The sequence below is a fragment of the Podarcis cretensis genome (genome assembly GCF_951804945.1).
Source record: "Podarcis cretensis genome assembly, chromosome: 16".
Taxonomy (NCBI): domain Eukaryota; kingdom Metazoa; phylum Chordata; class Lepidosauria; order Squamata; family Lacertidae; genus Podarcis; species Podarcis cretensis.
This window is the reverse complement of record NC_137186.1, coordinates 41,585,099-41,600,456: the sequence shown is the minus strand read 5'-3', so window position 1 is coordinate 41,600,456 and position 15,358 is coordinate 41,585,099. Positions and strand designations below refer to the sequence as shown.

Below are 15,358 nucleotides of genomic sequence, written 5' to 3'. Positions count from 1 at the left end.
TAAAGGAGGCATTTAGTGGAATATCTAGCAAAAAAACTGTCTCCTAGCTATACATCCTGGGTGAGGTGGGAAGGTGGTGCAGGAGAGTGGGGGCGGTGCCAGAGCTTCTCAAAGCAAAGGGGGCAGTTGGGGCGGCATGAGAGTGTGCAAAAGTATTCACTAGTAGGTTGGGCTAGATGACCCTCTTGGTCCCTTCCAGCTCTACAGTTCTATGATTCTGTGCTCTTGCTTACCCTCCTTTGCACACATTCCACCTGGTCAATATCCACCTTAAACTGTGGTGCCCAGAACTGGACACCAGATCCAGACCAAGGGCTCATCCACACTTCGATTGCCCCTTGCCTAAAAACCTTGGGTCCAGTGGGGGGCGGGGAGCAGAAGTGGGAATGGCCCTTAAGTTATTTCTGCTGCAGCCTCATTGATTGTGTGAAAAGTTAGTGGCTTCAAGTCCTTTTGATTCAGATGGGAGCTGCTTGCAGCTAACTTCCAGGGGTGCAGCCAGGATTGCCTTGGGAGAGAGCAGGACACCCGCCTGCCATCATCCTCTGTCAGGCTCTGGCTAGCAGATTCAGAATGAAATGTCTCAACAACAATTGCTTTAAATTACTTTCTTTTGGCTCCAAGTGTTCAGAAAAATCTGTCAAAGTCTTCAGTCATTTGAAAAATATGAAGTTAGTAAACTTTATGAATCTTATTTTCTATCTTTCTCTTTTAACCTCCTTTTTGTTCTTTTTAAAATTTCTTTTTCCTTCTCTATTTCTCTCCCCCACTACTTTCTGTGTTTTTATTGTATCTAGATAAAAATATTGGTTTGGTTGAAAAAAGGGAAATAATATTAAGTTTTGTATTTTTAAACCTTAATAAAAAATATTTTTTAAAAAATGTAAACTAGGAAGTTAAATAAAAGTTAACAATAAGGGGTACCTTTCATGCAGTTAATGATTAGATTTTGCAAAATTACAAAGAACATGCCTTTTTTATCTTATTTTTTTTAATCTAAACTAAAACAAGTTTTATTACATTTGCTGAAAACCTTTTCAGCACTTCCTTCTTAAATTCCTCCTGTCTGCCAGCACAGTTTTTTTGTGCACCCTCACCAAGTGTAGTCCACTGAGATGCTCCTCTGCCATCTTTGACCTTAGCCAGGTCTTTACTCTTGTCAAGGTACTGAATGACTGCTCCAGGGTACAAGTGCTGCATGGCTGAGCAAGAGAGATGAGCAGAGCCTTTTTGTGGCAGGGTAAAATATTTCCAGGGACGCGGGTGGCGCTGTGGGTTAAATCACAGAGCCTAGGACTTGCCGATCAGAAGGTCGGTGGTTCAATTCCCCGCGACGGGGTGAGCTCCCATTGCTCGGTCCCTGCTCCTGCCAACCTAGCAGTTCGAAAGCACCTCAAAGTGCAAGTAGATAAATAGGTACTGCTCCGGCGGGAAGGTAAACGGTGTTTCCGTGCGCTGTTCTGGTTCGCCAGAAGCGGCTTAGTCATGCTGGCCACATGACCTGGAAGCTGTCTGCGGACAAACGCCGGCTCCCTTGGCCAATAAAGCGAAATGAGCTCCACAACCCCAGAGTTGGTCACGACTGGACCTAATGGTCAGGGGTCCCTTTACCCTAAAATATTTCCACCTCTTTTACTAGATCTGCTCTTTTAACTGGTTTTTTGAGCATTTCAATTTCAAATATTCAGATTATTTCCACTTTTAGTTTTTTTTTAAAAAAATTATTTACTTGATTTAGGGAGGCAGCTCTCCCTCCCCCCCCCCCCCGGCTATGCTCATGCTAACTTACCTTCCTGTGCATGTCTACTCAAAAGTAAATACCACTCAGATCAATGGGTTTCACTTTCCAGTAACTGTTTATAGCAGTTTCCCCCACAAGCCACTTGAAAACTGCTGATGGTCTTGGTGGACCATTTAATGATTTTTTCTGCCTGTTGCAGCAATTGTAATGCCCTGTGCTAGATGATGAAGGATTCTTAATTGTGTTTTTACTGCTTCTTTTATTTTTTGCATTGTAATTTGTTGTGCTACAGTTTGCATTCCACAGAATTCAAATTGTAAGATAATGTAAGGAAGTGACAAAGGAAGTGATAAAAATACGTATGAGTATTCAGTGTGGACACACTGCAGTCAGACCAACTGAATAAAGCTTATGGTCCACAGTTTGGGAACCTCTGGTATGTTGGATTGTAGCATTAGCCTGCGTCCAGCTGGGTGACATTCGTTTGAACATGTGCAATATACCACATGGGGAAATGGGTGAAGATAAAAATTTAAAATCTGGTGAGGATTAAATTCCATTCATACTAACTTAATAAAATGTTGTGTGGACTTTGAAATTGAAATGCTTTTTCATAATATAAATGGTCACCAGTCTCTAAGCTTTAATTTACATTCTGATGACGTTCTGTCGCTTCTGAAGTTGCAAACATGAAAAAGTTTAGCTCCCCTCAAACCTTGTTACTTCATTCTGCTTTTCTTGGTAATACACCAATATGAATCCAGTTTTCCAGCCCTTGGTGCTTTTCTGAGAGCCAGTCCAAGAACATAGAGAACTATGAAATTTTGGGAGGAGCTCATGATTTGATATAGGTTCACCATGTTGGGGAAGGGTGGGGAAAATATTTGTCCCCGGGGGCTGGATCTTTATCTCCCCACATGTCTGCGAGCCGACTTTGACAAGTGGGAAGCGCCACCCACCTGTCAATCATCCAATGTCATCATGAACTGCCCACCTGGCAAAGTTGTCTTGTGGGGTGAGGTGGAGGAGATAGCATCCAGGAAACAGCACCAAGCTGGTTTGAACTCTCCGCTCACCTGCTGATGAGAGGAGACTTCAGTCCTGTTCTCTGCAGGGATCTGAACAGTATTGCACACTCCCCAGGGGAAGTGGCGAGCCAACACAGTATTGAACCCTGCTCATCAGCTGATGTCACTTGTCCATAGGAGTGCTGTCGGGTGGATGTGGTTTGGGGGAAATGCCTCATGGGCCAAGACTGGCCCACTAGCTAGAGGTTCCACACCCCTGATCTTGGGGAAGGGCCATAGTTCAGGGTAGATCACATGGTTTTCCTACAAAAGATTCTTGGTTCAATCCCCGACCTTCCCAGTAGTGTTGAGGAAACACCCTTACATCTAAAACCCTTCAGCCGCTGCCACTTAGTGCCAGGGTCTGACTCAGGAATGTAGTTGCTTCATGCTGTCTGTCTGCCTGTGAAGTCTTGAAAGCCTTTGGAGAACAATATCTTCAAAGCTTGGGGGTAGGTGAAAAGTGGATGACCTCAACAAGCATATCTAATGCTTTGGGAGCCTGGCTTCATCTCCCTCCCCAGATCCTTGACTCTCTCCTTGACCTCCAGTAGCAGAACAAATGTATGCAATATAAGTGTATATATCCAAATGCATTTAATTTGTATAATTTATACCAGCTGCCAAAGTCTGCTCTTTTTCCTAGGATGGATATTCCTTGGCTCTGTCGCTTTTAAAAAGTTTGACAGCAAAACATTTACACAGGCCAGCTGGTTCTGTGCTTCCTTTTTAAGTTTGGTAATGTCCCAAGAACCTCAGTCGTCCCTGTGTAACACTTGAGGTTGTGAATCATATTATATTATATGATTCACAGGATTGGAAGAGATCTCAAGGGTTTTCTAGTCCAAGCCCTTGCAATGCAGGAATCTCAATTGAAGCATTCTCAACTCCAGGTGTGGTTAGACCAAGGCAGAATAGGGTGGTACTATTACTTCCTTTGATCAGGACACTGTACTTCTGTTGATGCAGCCTAGAAAGCATTCACTTTTTTTGCTGCTGCATCACGCCGTTGCTGCCGCCTTCTTCTTCTTCTTCTTCTTCTTCTTCTTCTTCCTCCTCCTCCTCCTCCTCCTCCTCCTCCTCCTCCTCCTCCTCCCCCCCCCCCCACCTGGCTGTGTTTCCTCAGCCACTCTGGGCGGCTTACAACACATTAAAATGGTAAAACATTAGACATTAAAAAGTTCCTGATACAGGGTTGCTTCAGATGTTTTCTAAAAGTCAGATACAGTGGTGCCTCGGGTTAAAAACTTAATTCATTCTGGAGGTCCGTTCTTAACCTGGAACTGTTCTTAACCTGAGGTACCACTTTAGCTAATGGGGCCTCCGACTGTGCTGCCGCTGCGTGATTTCTGTTCTCATCCTGAAGCAAAGTTCTTAACCTGAGGTACTATTTCTGGGTTAGCGGAGTCTGTAAGCTGAAGCATCTGTAACCCGAGGTACCACTGTAGTTGTTTATTTCTTGACACATGATGGGAGGGTGTTCCACAGGGTGGGCATGACTACTGAGAAGGCCCTCTTCCTGGTTCCTGGTAACCTCACTTCTAGCAGTGAGGGAACCGCCAGAAGGCCCTCAGAGCTGGACCTCAGTGTCCGGGCTGAACGGCAGGGGTGGAGACGCTCCTTCAGGGCTGAGGCCGTTTAGGGCTTTAAAGGTCAGCACCAACACTTTGAATTTTGCTTCGAAACGTACTAGGAACCAATGTAGATCTTTCAGGACTGGTGAAATATGGTCTCTGCAGCCACCCCCAGTCACCAGTTAAGTGACTCATTTTAAGTGTGTGGTCTACTGAGACTCCTACTGGCAAGCCAGGTGCCCCCCCCCAATCTTATATTGGTGCATCTGGTTCTACCTGCCCTAATGTAGAACTTGACATTTGTCCCTGTTTAAATCCTTTTTGTTAGTTTTGGCCGAGTTCTCCATCTGTGAAGGTGGCATTAGTTACCTCTCCCAGCTTGGTGTCATCTGCACATTTGGTGAGCACCCCCTCAGTTCCTTTATCCACGTTGTTTATAAAGATGTTGAACAACAAGGGGCCCAGGACAGAACCCTGCAGCACCTCACTGGTCCATTTTTTCCAGGATGATGAGGAACCATTAGTGAGCAGTCTTTGGGTTCAGTCAGTCAACAAATGCACCTTATAAACATAGTTTGCTGCTCTGGATATTAGGGCTCTTTGGGGATGAAATAGTGATGTCTCTGATTTCTTTTCATTTTCTAACCTTGATCTGTAAATCCATCTGAGCTCCCTTCCTGATGCCCTCTTGTGGAAAAGCCACTCACTCTCTGCCTTGTTCTTAAGAGGCGAGATTTCACTTGAAGCCAAGAGTATCTTTACTGAAGAAATGCACACATTTGCGAAAAGCCTGTGACTCTTTGCTTAGCTGGAGGGAGACAGAATCGTATGTTTCCACATAGGAAGTAGGAGGTTCACTGGTGCACTCACAAGCTCTGACATGTGTACGTGTGCTGGCAGTATTCAAAGCACTTTGCACACATTATCGCAGCAACCCTGCAAGGTAGGTCATTGTGCCCATATTATGTATGGGAAATCAATACCTTAACAGCTTCAGCCCCCTAAGGCAACCTATTGAGTCCATGGCAGAGGCAGGATTAGAGATGACAACAATTCAAAACTTTCACTCTAGCTACTACACTGCACCATGACTCACATGCAGCAAATGCATGATACGTGAAGCCCCTCGGTTTGCACTTGCCCTGTGAATAACTCAGCCAGTAGAGCTGGCAAAAGATTTCTGCATTTCTGGGGGTTGGACTAGATGACCCTCATGGTCCCTTCCAACTCTATGATTCTATGTGGAGAGATCCAGCTCACATCCTCCCTCCCACCTAAAAGCATGGTGCCCACCTCCATGTCGTTGGGTGTGCTGGTCACTTATTGGTGTGGAGAGCCTTGACCTCTTTTAACAGTTACCATTGCATGCTGCTCCAGAGCCCTTGCTTTGCCTGCAAAGAGGGCAGATGTGCTCTGGACAAAGTCCACCTCGGGGGCAGAACAGGGGAGCAACAGGCGGGGCAAGCTCAGCTGTCGGGTTTTTTGCCTGTCTTTGCCAAGAAAAACCCCTTTGATTCACATCAGAGCAAAGGAAGCTATTAAGAAAAGCTTTGTTTTCCTGGATCACTTCCCCCTGCTGTTGACATTCAGGGGAGAGAGAGAGGAGAAGGGTTGCCAAGTTGGCCGCACCCTTGTCGTCTTGGGCCAGCGCCACGCTGCTTATGAGCGCCCTGTCTAGAGGTCACATTCAGACGAAGAAGAAAACTTCTGGGTCACCTGGGGGCAGGATCAGTGGGGAGGGAGGGGGAGGTGGTGGGGAGGGAGCAGATTAGGCACAGCTCATTTGGTTCCAGCCTTGGAACAGGCACCCAGCTCTCCTCCTCCTCCTCCTCCTCCTCCTCCTCCTCCTCCTCCTCTTCCTGCTCCTCTGCCATTCCCTCAGCTGACTTGATGAGCGAGTGAAGCCTGCTGGAGGTCACCCGTCTGCGTTTTTGGCAGCACCCTGAGCATCTCCTGAAATTTGCCTCTCACAGCCTCCCCCCCCCCCCCCAGCTGCTGAGCAAGGCAGAGGAGGATTGTAAGGCGGGAGGGGGGGGGAGAGGGGAAGCCTAACCAATCCGAAAGAACTTTCCAATCCACCTTAACAGATTGTAGTTCCAGGCAGTTGGAAACCTCCGAGGAGCTAAGCAGGTGGGAGTCTTGACAGAGAGAAAGAGAGAGAGCGCTAGAGTGCTGTGGTGTTTTTTCCTATCGGGTTCCCCCCTCTTTCCCCCCACCAGCCAACGTGGAAGGAAGCAGCAGCCCCAAAGCAGAGAAAGACCCGGCATGGGTGCCCCGCAACTTCGCACAAAGGAACCCAAGGAGTTGTTGACCTCTCCCCTGGCTTCGGATTGTGCTTCCCCCTGCTCTTAAAAAGTGCTGGAGAGGAGCGCAGCATGGCTTTCCCAGTTTGCTTTTTCGGCTACTGGAATGGAGTAGAAAAAAGCCAAGAAAGCAGGAAGGCGGCCAGAGAAGAGGGCTTTTAATGCACTGTTTGCTCTCTGTTGGTTTTTTGTTTTGATTTGTTTTGCTCTTTCCTCTCTATCACGACTGACTCCTCCGGAGAGCTCCCCTCCTTCGCCTGCCGCATGTTTTCAGTGGATTTGCCAGCAGGCGAAGCTGGGAGAAGAGAATGTAAGTCTTGGGTCATTAAACAGACTCGGGGTGGCAGTGGAAAATTGGAGTGTGTGGCATGGGGGACTGTGTGTGTGTGTGTGTGTGTGTGTGTGTGTGTGTGATAAATACCCTGTAAAGCTGTGTGATATCTCTTCGAGCCAATTTGGACTTGAAGGTCTGTCTTCGGGTTTCTTTTTTCCGCTGGAAGCAGCAGGAAAAAGTGCTGGTGTTTTTTTGTGCATCACAACCTGAAGTCAGTGCCCTGTTCCTGTGGTAGTGATTTATAGGTTGAATGTCACAGCGTGCGTTTATATGGGAAGATTTGTGCTGCGGGGGGGGGGGGGTTGCAGTGGGGAGGGATTTAGATGACAGGGTGATCAGCATGGGCCTGTTTGTGCCATGTAACTCTGGGTGTTCCCTAGCAAGAATGAGGGTGGCTGCTGACATCTCCCCTCCCCAGGCGAGTGCGTGTGTGGATAATTATAGTTTTGGGAAGCAGGTGTTGGTGTTTTGGTTTTCGTTACTGTAAAGATAAGGGCAGCTGTACCTGCCAGTTCGCTCCTGCAGGGAAGACTCAGGTGTGTATGCTGGAAACAAGACCGCCCCATCCGAATGAGAGGGAAATGGGACACCTGTACAGCCAGGAGTATCAGAGGCGGGAACACCGCCAAAGACTTGGGAGGGCTGTTCCTGCTGGGCAGGCACCGTGAACTGTAGAGTGCTGTGGCTTGTGAGGGAGCACCCTGCAAGAGCCAGGTTGTGGGGTGCTGTATGCATGCATCCAGAAGGGACTTCCATTGCTTTCTCAATATTTGTTATATTTTAATCTCATGTCATCACGCAAGCGTAGGGCGGCATACGTGGCTGGTTGGGTATGCTTCCCCCCACCCCATCCGTTATTAAACACCTTTAGGTGCCAGGCAAAAACACTCCTCTTCAACATGTTGTTTTATATGTGATTGTGGGAGGGGGTTATTGTTTTGTTTTCTTTTGTCCTGTTTTTATTATGTACTTTTTGGTTTTATTCTGTATTTTTATGCTGTGAACCGCCCTGAAATCATCGAATGAAGGGCCACATACATACAAACTTAATATATAATAATGATATTGTTGTCACCACAACCTTTGGAGTAGACTAAGGTTGCCTAGTGTTTGGGTGGGAATTTGAACCTGATTTCCCACCAGGTTTACGTCCAGCACTTTGGGAGCTAGTCTGGCATAGTTGGTTTACTGGGAGACTAGGACTGGGTTCAAATTTCTGATGAGTCATGAATCTTGCTGGGTGGGCGGCATTGGTTCAATCACTCTCTCCCAGACTAACCTACCTTACAGGGTGATTGTGAGGATATAATTGGGGTGGAGGGAATCTACATGTTGCATTGAGTGGATTTGGGGGGGGGGGAGGCAGGATATAACTGTAAGAAAGAGATAGTAATCATGACACTGAGCTCCTGGATGGATGATTTGTGTTCTCAAAAAGCAAGCGCTTGCTTTTAAACATGTGACCTGCTATTAATGTGCAGAGCATTTTGCAGTTTCTGATACAACTTCACAACAGTCCTCTACAGCAGTCCATTAAAATATTTCCATTGTCACAGAAGAGGAGCTGATTCTGGGAGGGCTGCACAGATGGTGTATTTTGGGGTGGTGGTTTGGCTGAGGTTAGGTTTAAGCCCAGATCATTTAACTGACTCTGGTGCTCTTTCTTTTGAGACATAAAAGGTAATTTGGGACTTTGTGTGTTTTTCCACACAAGTTTTTTGCAAGGTGCTGGATGCAAAATTCAGTATGCCAAGAAACTCAATTTATGTTCTTTTTAGGAAAAAACAAACTGACCAATGTTCTAGTCCTTGTGGCTATGATGGGTGAGCTGGGGAAAGTGAAATAAGTTTTCAGCTGTAAGAAGCACTAAGAGAAGGCCCTGCTTGGACATTTTTTCCTCCACACAATGCCAATCACATGGTGAAAGAAGTGGGGGATCTGAGGTGGCACAGTGGGTCAGTGCATCTGACTGATAACCAGGGATGGCTGTGGGCAGGATTCCTGCCTTGCAGGGGGTTGGACTAGATGACCCTCAGGAGCCCCTTCCAACTCTTAGATTCTGTGTTCCTGGATGACTTTAGGGACCTGCACATTTTAGAATCATTTAAAATCCACAATGAACTTATTCAAGCTGATTAGGACTCTGTTCTGCCTAAGACCACTGTCCAGCCCTCAGGATGAGATGACCCCAATGGCAGCAGAGGGGGAAGGGAGGAGGACATTGACATATGTCTGAATAGGGACAAGGGGGCCAGGGGATGTCCTCCAGGTGTTGCTGGGCTGCAACTCTCATCCTCCCTGAGGATAGTTTGGCCATGGCGGCTAAGGCTGGTGAGAGTTGGCTATCACTGGGCTAGAGATTGCTTTGCCCCTTGCTCTTTTCTCTACCTAAATTATTCAAGAAAAACAAACACCTTCATTTTACATAATTCATGTAGGTTGCAGAATTCAGACTTTAAAAAAAAAATGCAGGCATTTGTTTGTTTGTTTTTACATCCTACTTGCCTGCCTTTGGTCCCAGCTTCCAACCTGCTGTCTTTAAATAAGGGTGGGCAGGCTATTTGAGATGAGGGAGCTTCTTATGAAAAGAAAATGAGGTTGTGCTTCCTGAAAGGGCTATATGTTTTGGCCTAAGATGGGATGTGCCTTTGAAAGGACTCAGAGTGTTTAGAAGGTGATGTTGCTTCTCCTCCTTGAAGTTTTGGCCATGGATTTAAACACACAGTAGAATGAGGAGAGGAGGAAGTGGCAGAATGGACAGTAGTATTTCAGAACAATGGTAGAGGATACCATTTTTAAATGCTCTCTTGCATTAAAAACAAGGAGAAAACTAGCACCAAGAGTGAACTTGGCTTTCAAAATGGCACCTCCCACCTGCAGCCTGGAGGCAGTGTCACGACTGGACTCAACTATCCCATTCTCCGCGGAGCATGTGTAGATCAGGCCTTGGCATGTCTTTGACGCAAGAAGTTCTTTGAACTGAGATTGTGGGTCTTTCCCCTGACTCCTAGATCTTTATTAGATCTAGTCCACCCTTCATCCCTGAAAGTATTTTTGTGTGGTCCCTGTTTATCCTTCCCAGTTTTGGTGAAGGTGTGTTATGGAGTTTTACTCCAAAGGAAAAGCAAAAGTTGCAAGAGGGAGAGAGAAAGAGACTCCCAACCTCAAATGCTGCCTGTCTCTTTAGACTTTTATATGCAATATCCTAGCATGTATATATTAAATCAATCCCAACCGTGACATATAAAATAGTATAAGCAGTCCACATGTCCAAATAGGTATCTAAACAAGACTGATTACCGGTATGTCATGACAGAGAGAAGGCTTAAAAGGCTCTTTCCATGGCTGGTTCCCCCCCCCAAAAAAATTCTCCATTTAATTATTTATTTCCCTGCAGCCCACTTAAAGTTGAGATTGCATAGGTGAAATCATCGTATGCTGTGAGTTTCCTGTATTGCCTTACTATCCTATCTTTCCTACTCAGGTGCTCAGGGCAGCATGTCCTCCAGGAAAATCTGTCCTCCAGAAACCAATTCAGGCTTGCTAAGCTTCCACAATATGCTTGCAGCATCTGCCATCAAGACCTTAAAGATAGGTTCTCTTACCAGACCACCCCTTTGGGGTGTAAAGACTACCGCTGTGCACTGCCGCTGGACTGCGGTCACGTTCCCAAGCAAGGTGCCCTTAGGATTGCCTGCTGTTGTCACCCCAAGAGAGAAATAGCAGGGCTGGAAGCCTAGTTTGCCACACAGCTAACTCTGCTGGGAACTAGCCAATGAGCAGAAAAGCAGATCCTGTGAGCCCTTATATTGGCAAGAAAGACTTGCCTTGTAAGGTTGGAAGAACAAACACTCACCACCACTCAGGGACCTGAAGATCTTACTGCCCTTTCTGCCCTGGAACACTCCCCGTGCCCTCATGCATCCTTCCCAGAGTCCAGTAAGTGATGCGGAGGGCGAGGCCTGCCCGGACAGGTAGGGATGGTTGCCTGAGGGTGGGTGGGTGGGTGGCGGTCTCAGGGGTCCCTGGCTTTTTACAATTTTGCATGTATGCATAGATCCCCAGAGCTGAACCGTCTGTAAGCTGTGTGTTACCTGCACTGTCTTGTGTTAATAGAATGTGAGTCTAGAATCTGCCTCACAGCGGAAACTCCGTCTTACGTTCCTGCAGTCATGTGAATACGGAGGACGGGGCGAGGGGGGCGGATGCTCTTATGCCACCCCAAAGGAAAAGGAGCCTGCTTGACCTGTTGGACATCCCTGGTCTGTAACATCTAGGGCCGCTGTGTTGAGGAAAGCTGGTCCAATTCCAACTGGCAATGGGTTTCTAAAATCTCAGACAGATACTTCCCCCCAAAGTGTAATTCAATAGTCTTTCAACCAGCATCTACTTTGTGGCGCCCCCCTTCTTGGAGAGGTTCTACCTTTACTGTCGCCCCCCCCCGCCCCCTTTTGGTGGACAGGTGAAGTTAGAAGGGTTTATTTCTTTCCATTTAGAAGGCATTCTCTGCTGGGCAAGTATTTTATTTTCAGCTACATTTTATATTTTATCTTGGGCTTCCTGTTCGACTTTTTATATACCAGTTTTTCTGCTTCTCTTGCTTGGTTAGTGTAAATGATTTTTATCATGCTGCATTTCTTTGTTGCAGACACGTTTTTAATTTTCTACATTTAATTTGCAATGTAAGTCACTTAGAACTCTGCTGGTGTTTTGTCCGTCGTTGTATCCCTCCCCCAGCAGTATCTAATAAATCTCTGAGTGGGTTCTCCCTTCTTGGCAGCTTAAACATTACCTTTATATACAGAAAGAAGATTCTTCCTCAAATGCCAAGCCCTTGACTTGACTGTGTAGCTGATGAGTGTCTGCCAAAGTACATTGGTGTTCCAGGGGCTTTTCATCAATCCGATTGGAGTTCCTCTGTGGAAGGATGTCCCAGTGCATTTCCTGACAGTTGAGAGCTTGCTGGAAAGGATACCTCTGGTGTCCGCAAGGGTTTTGTGGTCTCTTTGCGATTGTAAACTGCCCTGTGATCTTCGGAGAGAGGTTGGCACATAAATTTAATAAATAATAATATTGCTGGAAAAGGACTCCAATATTGTTATTTTTTCCTGATATGGCCCCTGGGAGGGGCTGTGTTAGTTGTAAGTTACCTATATAACATGCTGGTTGTTGTTGCTATTCTTGCTGCTGCTGTTTTTCAACAGAGCTTTGTGGTCAATATGACCTGTCATCTGTCAGCCATCGTGAAATTTTAGTTCTTTTATTGAATTTATTTCAGTAGCTGAGCACATGCCTTGCCTGCAGGAATTCCCAGGTTCATCTCCTGGCACCTCTGTCTAAACTGCCTCCATCTTATCTGGATTGAGGTTCAGTTTATTGGCTCTTCTCTGGTCCATTACTGAGGCAAGTCCAGCACTTCCACTGCCCCACCTGCAGATGTAAAGGAGAAGTAGAGCTCCGTGTCATCAGCATATTGCTGGCAACATGCTCCAAAACACTGGATAACCCGACTAAGCAGTTTCATATTAGCATGTTTTGGGATTGGTTGACTTGTTTTCCATCTTTTGTGTTGTTCTTTTTATCACTCTCTCCTAAGGTGAACCATCCAGGGGGGAAAGGGTAATGTGAGTCTTGAAGGGACATTGAAATACACAAACCAATAAAGGGCTAACAAAATTTGGGAACCTTTGGTTTTGGAGCATTTGTTTTAAGGCAGGATTTTCAGCAAGCTGGCAATTTTAAAATAGTGTTTTCTCTTGGGTTGCATTTTCATGCGGAGTGTATAAAGCATGTGTGGACCCGTTCCTTCCCATAACCACCTCCTCATGCAGCTCCTGTGGCTCTGGCCCCTCAGGGGGCTGAAGGAGGCGAGGTTCACAGGCTCTGTGTCTTCTCAGCCAACCCAAAACTTCTTCTCAGACCTGAACGGTGAGGAAACCAGGAGCCTCAGGAAAGAGTGGGCTACACCTGGGAATGACTGGGCATGTCATACTGTCCCATTAGTCCCAGCTATTTAGCCAAGGGTTGAGAATGGTAGGAGTTGGAGTTCAAAGAATCTGCAGGGCAGCAGGCTGGGAAAAAGCTGCATTACAATGTAATATATGGAAATAATTTTGAGGGGAAGTAATTGTATTTATTTATTATTTATAAAAAATAAAATGCAAATTTATTAACAACGTCTGTATAAAGTTAAATAAAACCTCTATGGGAGGGAATATAGTGTTTCCTAAAGATTGGCCCTGTCTGCGGTCCATGGCAGTTGGGTCTGGCTTGCTGTCTTCAGAGGCTTGCCTTCCTTGAACAGCTTTTTGTGCCTTGAGGTTTGAGTGCAAGGTCTTCCGGAGTGTTTGAGCTCCTCTCCTCCCTGATCGCTGACACCCAAGCAGCACATCACTCACCTGGGTGTGGAGCTGGATTCAAAGCATGAGATACTCTTCTTCAAGCACTTTTTTGCTGTAGGTATTGCCCACATGTTTTGAAACCTATCTTTGCAGCCATGAGTGCTAGAAACATGCCTATTTGCGCTTCTTCTTTTTAAATGAATACTGAGATTCAAAGTAGACATGTTGTGATGGAAGAGTGGTGTACAGAGAGCACTGACTCAAAATATCTCTTTTGATGGTCTTCTTTCCCATGCTGTTGCAAGGGGCAGTAGAGACAATAGCAAGTTTTGCTGGGAACTGGAGGCACTGCTAGACAGTGGTTCCGATCCTCCTGGATGGTGTTGGGGGATGAGTGTTCAGACCCCTGGGCTCTCACTTGTGGGGTCCCTCAGGGCTCCATCCTCTCCCCCATGCTTTTTATCATCTGTATGAAGCCACTGAGAGAGATCATCAGGGGGTTTGAGCTGGGTGTTCATCAGTATGTGGATGATACCCAGCTTTACCTCTATTTTAAATCAGAACCAGTGAAGGCGGTGAAGGTTCTGTTTGAGTGACTGGAGGCAATTGGAGGATGGATGGTGGCTAACAGATTGAGGTTGAATCCTGACAAGACAGAAGTACTGTTTTGGGGAAACAGGGGGGTGGTCAGGTGCGGAGGGCTCCTTGGTCCTGAATGGCATATCTGTGCCCCTGAAGTACCAGGAGCGCAGCCTGGGAGTCATTTTGGACGCACAGCTGTCCATGGAGGCACAGGTCAATTCTGTGTCCAGGGCAGATGTTTTATTGTGTTTTTAATATTCTTTTGGGAGCTGCCCAGAGTGGCTGAGAAAACCCAGCCTGATGGGCGGGGTATAAATTATTATTATTATTATTATTATTATTATTATTATTATTATTATTATTATTATCCACTGTGACTTGCTGATCACAGGAGATTATCTCCTCTTCGTTCAACAACAATCCCTCACAGGAACATAGGAAGCTGTCTTATACTAAGTCAGATTAAGGATCCACCTTGATCTCCACTGACTGGTAGTGGCTTTCCAATGTTTCATACAGGGGTTTCAGCCCAGACCTACTTGAAGATGCCAGGGATTGAACCTGGGGACTTCCACATGCAAACCAGATGTTCTACCACTAAACTGCAGCCCTTGTTCTAAATGCTCCCCTCCCTCCCTCCCTCCCTCCCTTCCTCTTGGCTTTAATTCTAGTTTCAACCCTTCTGACCGTATGTATGTCTCACTGATCTGCAGGTCTCCTTGAACATGGACGTAACTGGTCAGCCATTTCCAGGATGGTGGGATCCAAGAGTGTCTCCCAGTGTAAAAATTTCTACTTCAACTACAAGAAGAGACAGAACCTGGATGAGATCCTGCAGCAGCACAAACTGAAAATGGTAAATGCAGTGACCTCTCAGATAACATTTTGGTGAACTTTTGCACATCTTCCAAGATGAGTCTGCAGCGTCTGGTTTGGATTTCTTTACCTCCTGCAGAATTTACCTGGATATAGAGCCGTTTCACACTGTCCATAGTAACAAAACTCAGGTTTGCCACTGAGAGTGCAGTCAACAGCATATCTGTTCACAATCCTGGTTCTCTGTTGAGTCTGCATTCACAACAGTTTCCTTTTCTTTTCTGAGATGACATTATTTTGTCTCATTAACCCTTTTACATGTTTAGGTGTATTCTCAAAAAATCTTAAGCTCACATCTTTTAGAATACTAAATATATATACCATGTGTGGAGCGGCCACTGTCAGGATGTTTCTAGGCTACAACGGAGGAGTAAATATTTAGCACTTAGCGATGAGTTATTGTTGAAGTTCATATCCACACCATACATTTAGAGTTTGCGGTTTCCCCCAAAAGAATTCTGGGAATTGTAGTTTGTTAAGGGTGTTGCAAATTGTAGCTCTGTGTAGGGTAAATTGCATTTCCAGGATTCTTTGGGGGAT

General features: G+C 46.0%; 1 protein-coding gene across 24 annotated transcripts in view; it reads left to right on the top strand.

Annotated features, from left to right (window-relative positions):
- The window catches only part of NCOR2 (nuclear receptor corepressor 2), a 352,014-nt gene that overhangs the window by 228,200 nt on the left and 108,456 nt on the right, over positions 1 to 15,358 (top strand). For all 24 annotated transcript variants that reach the window (XM_079957706.1, XM_079957722.1, XM_079957718.1 and 21 more), the window contains one exon: positions 14,656 to 14,798. In XM_079957706.1, coding sequence (XP_079813832.1) covers positions 14,656 to 14,798 — 143 coding nt within the window. The remainder of the gene's footprint in view (positions 1 to 14,655; positions 14,799 to 15,358) is intronic.